General features: G+C 44.3%; 1 protein-coding gene and 1 long non-coding RNA gene across 2 annotated transcripts; one reads left to right on the top strand and one right to left on the bottom strand.

Moving 5' to 3' along the window:
- Positions 1-243: 243 nt before the first annotated feature.
- LOC142568016 (uncharacterized) lies at positions 244-1284 on the bottom strand. The gene is made up of 4 exons (XM_075678107.1): positions 1141-1284; positions 716-782; positions 579-635; positions 244-434 (listed from the first exon to the last, which is right to left on the bottom strand). The coding sequence occupies exons 1-4, from the start codon at positions 1282-1284 to the stop codon at positions 244-246; spliced, it is 459 nt and encodes a 152-aa protein (XP_075534222.1).
- A 953-nt stretch (positions 1285-2237) lies between these two features.
- LOC142567948 (uncharacterized) lies at positions 2238-6241 on the top strand. Its single transcript, XR_012825319.1, has 3 exons — positions 2238-2288; positions 3484-3589; positions 6097-6241. It is a non-coding gene; the product is annotated as an uncharacterized LOC142567948 (long non-coding RNA).
- The last annotated feature ends 2619 nt before the right edge of the window (positions 6242-8860 follow it).

The raw sequence follows: 8860 nt of genomic DNA, 5'->3' as shown, positions 1-8860 counted from the left end.
GATGGCATCCTTTGGCAGTGTCAAGCGTCGCGTACAAGCTATGCCCTCTTCGTTTGGACAGACAAAGACCTGCTGGAACTACTCTTCCGTCATCTACTCTAATGCATCTCTCACCACCAAACAGCCCTTTTCAGGGCTAACCAACTTTTCGTCCGGCGGCTGATCGTTGGCAAGACACGTTACCGAGCCCTCTATACAACGCATATTTCTTGTTTACATCCCAAGCTGATTTGTTTTTCAGATTCATGATTTACTTATAACAAAGCATAAAGAATATTTATGTCCTTCATGTAAAATGACACCAAAGGGCCTACGAACCTGCAGCACCTCATCGCCCTGTTCCAGGCTGCGGGCGCACTGCGACGACATCGTCGTCAAGGTATCCACCCGTCGCGGTCGCTGTCGACGTGGTGGCCGAACAGGGTGCTGCAACACTGAAAGCATACAGCATTTTCTACAGTTGCACTGCATTTTATGGTACGAATAAAAGTGGCTATGGCCATGTTATGGCTTATTGGGCTAGTTCAGTAAAATACAAGAGCTCATTTTATTTAACAGCTTGAGGATCAATAACTTACCAGGTGCAGCGGCCACCCTTTCGGCAGGCGCCGCGCCGCGCGGTGGATCCTCTGCCGCTGTAGAGTTAACACATTAATGTTTACGAACTGCACACACACTTGGCGATAATTAAAACACTCATTCTTCTGATGCTTACGTGTGCTCACGCCCGCAGCCTCGTCTTGGACGACGACTTCCATCGCGTAGGTGGGGACGTCAGCCTGCTGGAAAATGTCATAAGCGTGGCTATTCGTTACAATGCCTATGTTACAAGTTTTCGTACTAATTTGCGAAAATATTGTGCAATTATTCAGTGCTTAATGATCCCATGTGTTACCGTCCTCGTGCACTTCCGCGAAGGCATTTTAATTCTGTGTTAATCACTTAACCCCCCCATTTCCCGAAAACGCAGCCAACTGAGATTCTAGTTGATTAACCTACCTGCTTTTCCATTCTCTCCTACGCTATTTTCCTGTTCACCAACGGTCTCGCGTTCTGCTAAAGGTAGCACTTACAGATAATGGCAAACTCTAAACCGGCACCATTCAGGAACCCATGATATTACGGCGGCAGTGTGCTTACCTCTTGGTAGGGGAGGTCGGTCACGCCGTGGAGGCGGACCGTCCCGGTGAGCTCCAGGACTCGGCCATGAAAACCATGTAGCCGCCCCCCTCCTGTGCTTCTGAAAATACACGCCAATGTCGAAGGACAAATCGCCCAGGCCATTGGACGGTCACTCACCTTTGTTCTTGGGCAAGTGCGGCAGCGTTGCGGCGGGCCTCGAACACCTGCTTCCGCCACCACTCTTGCCACTGCTCCGTGGTTTTCACGACGGGGCCTTGTGTGTTGAGCTGGTCGGCCAGCTGCTGCCACAGCCGTCGGCGGTCGCCAGCAGTGAAGCGCGGCCCCAGCTCGCTGGATCTTATAGCCAGCTGGGGATGCGCTTCCATGAAGGCGACCGCCGTCTCCTTCTGAGCCTCCGACACGCGCGGCCCCTTCGCCGGTGCTTGTAGGTTAAGCGCCATGGCTTCAACTGAACGACTGAACCAACCGCTTCAAAATTCGCGCCGTGTGCGTGAAACGGGGTGGTAGCTAGCGCCATCACTAAACGTTTCGCAAAACTGCGACACCACCTAGCGCCATTTGAAGACATTAACCACAATATTTTGTTTCAGTCGTTTTCCATTCCAAATTGAATCTTTGAAAAGCAACACCAACACATTTTGCTACTCACTCATAATATCAAAATATTTCTTAACATGTTGCAAACGCTTCTCAATATATTATACGGTCCCCAAGCAGACGTCAAAAGCATGACGCAGGCTTCCACTTCACTCATTGGCTGTTTGCTTCCTCTCGTTCTCGCGAACACTGCGAACCGCCTATTTCGTGACGTTTAGAACGGAGGCGGTCCGTTCTATTTTGGAACGCGTATGTACAAGATCGCGCCCTAGTTCGCCGTATGTTTCGTGCGATCCACCAGTGTCGACAGTGAGTGTCCTACTGCAGCGGCCGCCCGTCCGAGCTTCTTTGTTCTGCCGAGCTGCCCGCCCGCGCTCTCGTGAAAAGTCTGGTACTGGGGCTTCGAATCATAGTGTGTGGAAGACTTTGTTGAAGGTGATTTTGCGGAGCTGGAATTCATAGAAAGTGCTACAGTGCTTGCTCCAGAAAAACGTCGGTGCCACGGCACGTGAGAGACGAAGAAGCGTTTGCTGACTACGTCTTGAAAGGTGAGCAAGTTGGGCGCTTGCGCGCATTTTTGAAGCTTATGGTTCATGTAATGAGAGTCCTGTAACTAGCCAGAGCAGAGCGCTTTCTGATCGCAGGTTGCCTATGTTGCTGTGTTCATTTAGCAAGCTATTTGACGAAAGCTTCGTCCGATGTTGCAGCGTACTAGTATTCTTCTGTGAAGTATATGCTACCCGCCTTGATTGCTGTGACTGAATAGGCGCACAATTAAGAAAACACTGAAAGTTGCTGTTTGCTCGGTAGTTTCCTGGCTAGAAATTCTTCGTTATGTCGGCGTTCCCGCAATTATAGTACATGTGTAATGTATACCTTGATATGTGATGGGCTTCGCGCTTTGGCACACGATAGCTAAGTTTGACGATTGAGCAGATACAGCCTTGTATGAAGATTTTTGTACGTATGCAGATGGGTTTGAAGGTCTGCGTCGCGAGAACCTGCCTGCATCGTTCATGTTCTCGAGTGTCTTCGCGAATTTGTGTGTGATCCGGAGAAGATATCGGCCGATAGTACAATGACAAGGTTTCTTTTTGATCGAGACATTTCAGTGAGACCCTGGCCTTCCTTATATATATATATATATATATATATATATATATATATATATATATATATATATATATATATATATATATATATATATATATATATACACACACACACACACACACACACACACACACACATAAAGAACTGGATATCAGCTCTTGGCAATCGTAGGTTAGGGCTAGTGCATAATAAAGTAAGGACTGCGATTTTGTAGCGATGCTTATCGCTCGATTCTGTGCCACTCTTGTGGCATAGAATAGCGGTAAGCATAACGAATAGCGAAAACAATAGCATCGCTACGAAATCGCGGCCTAGCTTTCAGAATGCTTCTCATGTGTTCAATATTTTTTTTCTTAATCCAATGCTCTGTGTTTTACTATATCTTCGAGTTTTGTTGATGATCGTTCTAGTAGTCCGTTGTTGCTGCTGATTTCGTTCCTTCCTGAAATTTCACTTGTTACAAAATAGCAATGTAAACCTCCTGAGACATAACGAAGAGAAATTTGTACAACCAGACATAGATTGATGCAGCTGGCTATGTGAGGCACTCATTGCAATTGCACATGACACTGGTAAATCACAAATTTCCTCCTTCACAGTACAACAAACAATCATTTCTTACTGTTGAAGGCTATGCAGATTTTGGAGGCATCCCTACACCCCGCAGGAACCTGCTGCACTGCTGAAAGCTGGGAAGCACAACGATAAAGCACCTGATCTGCATGCTTTCACAAAGGTGCGCACAAAACTGTCACTACCTTGTGAGTTGTAGGATACGTTTGTGTGATATGCAATCATTTTACTGTATGTGCCATTTTCGGTATTTCTAGTGGCAGATCACTTGAATTTTATCTTTTGGTGATCTGGAATGCCCTCAATCAACTTAGCAAAGTAGCCTCCTCTGAGTTGCATATAATTGGGGGGGGGGGGCTTAAGTAATTATGCATGATATACTCCATACAGGCTCGATAACTATCTAGCCAATTGCCTTTATAAGAACCTGGTTGAGATGCATGAGGTGTCCAGACGTGTATAATTTTTATCTTTTCATTATGCAGTCTTATGGAGTTAAATTCTCACACTATTGCCCGTGTGCCTATATTCTTCCCTCCAATCGGTCACACTTACGTATTGCATGCCATACTTCACATCCTAAATACATTTGCATAAAATAATGTTTTCTGGCTTTATTATGTAGCTGCTGAATTTCCTAGTCAGTATGAGTGTTCAATTCCTCAAACTTGTAACAAATCATTAACCTTTTGCTGTTAGTAGCTCACAATGAGTCCCAAGTGCAGGTTCATTTCAGGCTAGAAGCTGGTCTCCTTTATACATTACAGAAATTTGAGTTGGTAACATGGTATAGGAAACTGCTGAATCATAACAGCCAGCCTAGTGCAGTAGTTGCAAACCATACCATGACAGCACAGCTCAATGCTGACAATTCACTGTTACATTGCCGTAATTTTTCTCCATTTCTTTGCCCTTTTTCAGTTGGCATGGGTAATGCGAAGAATTGATTTTACTTTCCCTCGGATTTACCAAGATGTCGCAAGGAGGCTTGCTTCAAGCTCAAGCTGCCCTGCACTTAATTTGGGAACTATTTACTTTTTGATATAGTGCAATTATTTGTTGCACTTCTTATCAAATTGAGGTTTCATACTGCGAATAATGCACTCTTGAGCACCTAGAAGAATGTGTTCTGCTACCCACATATAGGCAAAAAGTGCCTTAATGCTTTCGCCAAAAGTTCTATCACTGAGAGTTTGATGGAAGCTTGTCTGGTCGCGATGGAACATGACAAAGAATGACATAGACTAATCAAATAAAACTTTAAAAGCTAGACAATTTGGCGTCTATTCGAAAGCCTTATTCTCGATGGGGCCCAAAGTAGAAGTGCCTACTTAATGGGTTTTAGCATGTGACGCATCCATCGTGCATAACACAGAGAGGGTTCCTTCGTTTCGATAAATGTGTGTCCTGTTGATTGTATCTCTAGGGACCCCACAGGTACAGGTGTGGCTTCCAGTTTCTTTCCTGGCCAATTGCACTAGAGTTCATGCAGTCACTGTTGTGGTTAATTATTGCTGCGTACTCTGCCAAAGCATTTGATGCCACGAGGTGCCATTTGCTTCAAGCAAAGTGCTTTTCAGTTGCATGTCTGCCAAAGTTCAATCTAGCCGAGAAAATAGAAATTTACATGCACATTATACTTTTCAGTATAGGGCAAGTAATTGTGGAACCTTGCTGTAAATGTACATATAGATTTCTTCCATTATGCATTCTGTGTACTTAATTTTTTTAATCTACAAGCAAGAAGATATAGAATTTGGCAATTACTGTTCTTGAAATTTGTTCATAACTCTATTCAATATGGAGCATTTCTTCTAAATACTTGTTCAGCAGTAATCTGTCAAATAGAACGTAGAATACTCTTTGTAAGACACTATGGTTATGGACATTCATGAGCTGATAAATATGCAAGGATGGGTTTCTTGCCTCGTGTTGGTTTTACGAGCTTGGAGCCAAAACTCATTCTTGCGTACTCACCTCATTCAAAGCTAGTGAAGTGAGGTATTTTCAATATGGGCTTCAAAAACGCCCTTTTGATGTCCAGCCTGCACTTAGTTCAGAGAAGTTTTCAGTACAAAGTCTCACATCTGTTAGATGCAGGTTACCCATTGCATGTATGGACCACCGTGGCAGGCAGCTTTTGCAATGCCACTGTGTTGAAGGGGTGGTTTACTGCGTCCCGTTGGACTGTGACAAAGAGTATGTGGGACAGACAAGTAGATGCATCAACAAGTGATTACGTGAGCACACAAACAATGTTGAGAAACTAGCCCTATCTGGTGACCTTGCCAGACATTGCGCATGCTGTAGATGCAAGCCTCTGTTTTATCGCATTCCATCGCTAGCCAGACACCCTGACCAGTTCACCAGAGGAATAGTAGAAACTAGAAAGAAAGAAAAATAGAAACTGGAAAGTCTAATGCAGCAATGCCGAATGAAGCCATCACATTTCTATTGCATCCTGACTCACTGGAAGTGTTTAAGAGACCTATAGATATAAACCACAGCTTTTGTTGCAAAGTCACCTATGTTACTGTATCATAGCATGAATTCCTACAATAGACCATCTAAGTAAAAAATTATCCTTTCCGAATATTATAGCAAAGGAAAAACAAATGTTTTAGTTACAAAGCATAAAAACGAGAACTAATGTTTGCTTTTCGTTTTCAGGTGGACCTTGGGGAAGAAATCCTCCTTGATGAGGCCACGCTGGCACGACTGCAGCGAGACGCAAAAACTCAGGCTCAAGATGTGCACGGGGCCTCCTGAAGGTTCTTTTCAGCCCAGAAGAGTTAGAGAGCACAAATCTGTATTTGGGCGGCATTCTATAACCCACAAGGATGTTGCCTAAAAAGAGGCTTTGGACCCAAGGCATGAGAACGCCATTCTGAGTATGTGTGACAGTGCAGACAACTAAAACGTTTGCTTTAATTCGTAATTTGAAGTTAAAATCTTGTGGATCACTCGTGCCGTCCTGCCCAGATACACTAACAGAAACATAAGGCTGAACTAACTCTTTACTTTTTCTCTTCCCTTAGGCTACACAGCAAGGCACTTCGACACAGTGGAGATCAAAAACATGTCATTGCTGCTTGCACACAGGTTTTGAAATGTGCTAAATAAATGTTAGTTCTCAAAAAGATTGGAGTGTTTTGTTCATAGGCAAATACATTTATATATACTACCCATGTTGAAGGTTACATTGGAACAGCACCACAATATATTAAAAAAAGCCAGAGAAATTTGCTTAAATGTCACCAGCACATTTAAAGCATACTAAAATAGTTGCTAGAATGTTTCTAGGGGGAGCAACAGAAAGTTGGTAGAATGTTACTAGGCCGTTTCTAGGTCGAGTTATAGAAAGTTGCTAGGATGTTACTAGATCAAGCAACAGAAAGTTAGCAGAATGTTACTAAAAAGTTTCCAGATCGAGCAACAGAAAGTTACTAAAATGTTTCTAGATCGAACAACAGAAAGTTAGCAGAAAGTTACTAAAATGTTTCTAAATCGAGCAATAGAAAGTTAGTAGAATGTTACTAAAATGTTTCTAAGAAGTATGAAAATGGTCGATAAATCCTGCTTTTAGTGTTTAAAGGATGTTCATTCATTGTCTAAAGAAAGTTTGTAAAAAGGGTTTCAATTGAATATCGGTGGCCAATAGTCGATAGATTGTTGGTATGAAGTATATAAGAAGTTTGAAAACGGTCTAAAGAAATTCAATAGACTGTCGGTAGGTTCTAGTAACATTTGTCTAAAGAAAGTTTATTGAAAGTTACTAGAAATTTTTGTAAGGGTCGTGATCAGCAGCCCAACACCATAGCCACTGAGCAACCACGGCGGGTGCAAGGGTGTACTACATACACGAAAATTATGCATACGGGCTCAAGGTGCACATCTCGCCGCCCAAGTCTAAAGCAAAGTTGTTTGAACGCTATCGATGTGGGTCACCTAAACACGGAGCAGCGACGTGCCCGCATGCAGAGGCTACATGCTACAACTGCCACCGGAAAGGCCACATTTAGCGCGTTTGCAAGCATAATACAGGGCACCAAGAAAAGGCTCGTGCGGAGCTATGTCGAAACCCAAGATGAACTCCCGTGCAATTCTATCCAGCCGCCCGCACTTGCAACCCACGTTATAGTGTGCGTTCATTTTAGCCGCGCATACAAAACAGATCGAACAGGACGCTGGAGCCCGTGTGGGCGATCTCGAAGTGCCCTTTGGTGCAGTCGTTCTCCTAACCAATAGCCAGATTTTACGAGTCTGTATTTGCGTTTTTATACCAGGGAAGGGATCAAGCCGACAGGTGTGGTCCGAGTCACCGTCAAGGTCAACGCTTAGAAGCAGCTCGTACCATTCTACGTCGTTCTACAAGATGGGTAAGCGGTTTTTGACGTGAGTTGGCTGCATCACATTAAGGCTGACCGGGGCCGCATACGGTAGTTGAACGCCGTCAAGCCATTGCTGCCGGCACCGGAGGAACTTCCTTGGGAACTCAAAATTTTCCTTTATAAGTACGAGCATATGCTAAGCGATGACCTCGTCCGGACCAATGATGATAAGGTTACTCTTTGTCTTAAAGAAAACAAAAACTTAGATAGAATTCTGAACAATAGAACCGCACCATTATGTTTGCGTCCAGCTATCGAAGAACTTGTGAAGCTAGAAAAGCTTGGCATTATTTCCCCTGTGACAAGCAGCAAGTTAACCATGCCTGTTGTACCAGTGATTAAGAACGACGGCTCTATCAGGTTGTCCGCTCATTACAAAGTCACTCGAAACTCTATTTTGAACCCTGCCGTATAAACAACCATCCACCGAGAGCGGACGAGCTCCTCGCCAGCCTAGCAAGAGTGAAAACATTCTCGAAGCTAGAAAGTGTACCAAGCGCACCAACGAGTCGGGATGGACGAATCCTGAAAAATTCAGTGACGATTTAGCGATAAATACGAGATAAATTCGTTAGCATCGCGGCGCACCTCTTTGAGGTCACACACACACCCGCACGCACGCACACACACACACTTTATATATATATATATATATATATATATATATATATATATATATATATATATATATATGTATGTATGTATGTATATAACAGGGTGATCATATTTAAGTTTGCCGGAATTTTCTAAATCCATCCATCCATCCACCCACCCACCCGTCCGTCCGTCCGTACGCCATGCTGCAGATCAAGGAACAGGTCGTGAACGCTCCGAGCACGCACGTGCGCGCCCTGCTCGGGGTAGACCTCAAGAGCGCCTTCGACACTGTGAAGCATATGGCCATACTGGGTAAGACTAGCCGACTCGATCTCGGGGCGAGGTTCTACCGATATGTCAGCAGCTTCCTGAATGGGCGCGAGGCGACGGTCAAGATTGACGGGGCCCCGCCACGAACGGTCCGAGTGGGTGGTGTGGGAACGCCG

The sequence above is a fragment of the Dermacentor variabilis genome, unplaced genomic scaffold (assembly GCF_050947875.1).
Source record: "Dermacentor variabilis isolate Ectoservices unplaced genomic scaffold, ASM5094787v1 scaffold_15, whole genome shotgun sequence".
Lineage (NCBI taxonomy): Eukaryota > Metazoa > Arthropoda > Arachnida > Ixodida > Ixodidae > Dermacentor > Dermacentor variabilis.
This window is presented reverse-complemented; position numbering and strand designations above follow the sequence as displayed.

What these genes read in the sequence shown, in the direction of transcription:
- LOC142568016 (XM_075678107.1), bottom strand. Translation starts at nt 1,284, where the DNA reads ATGGCCTGGGCGATTTGTCCTTCGACATTGGCGTGTATTTTCAGAAGC. An exon ending in CCGACCTCCCCTACCAAGAG is followed by an intron (nt 783 to 1,140) that starts GTAAGCACACTG and finishes GACATTTTCCAG; the next exon opens with CAGGCTGACGTCCCCACCTA. An exon ending in GGCTGCGGGCGTGAGCACAC is followed by an intron (nt 636 to 715) that starts GTAAGCATCAGA and finishes TTAACTCTACAG; the next exon opens with CGGCAGAGGATCCACCGCGC.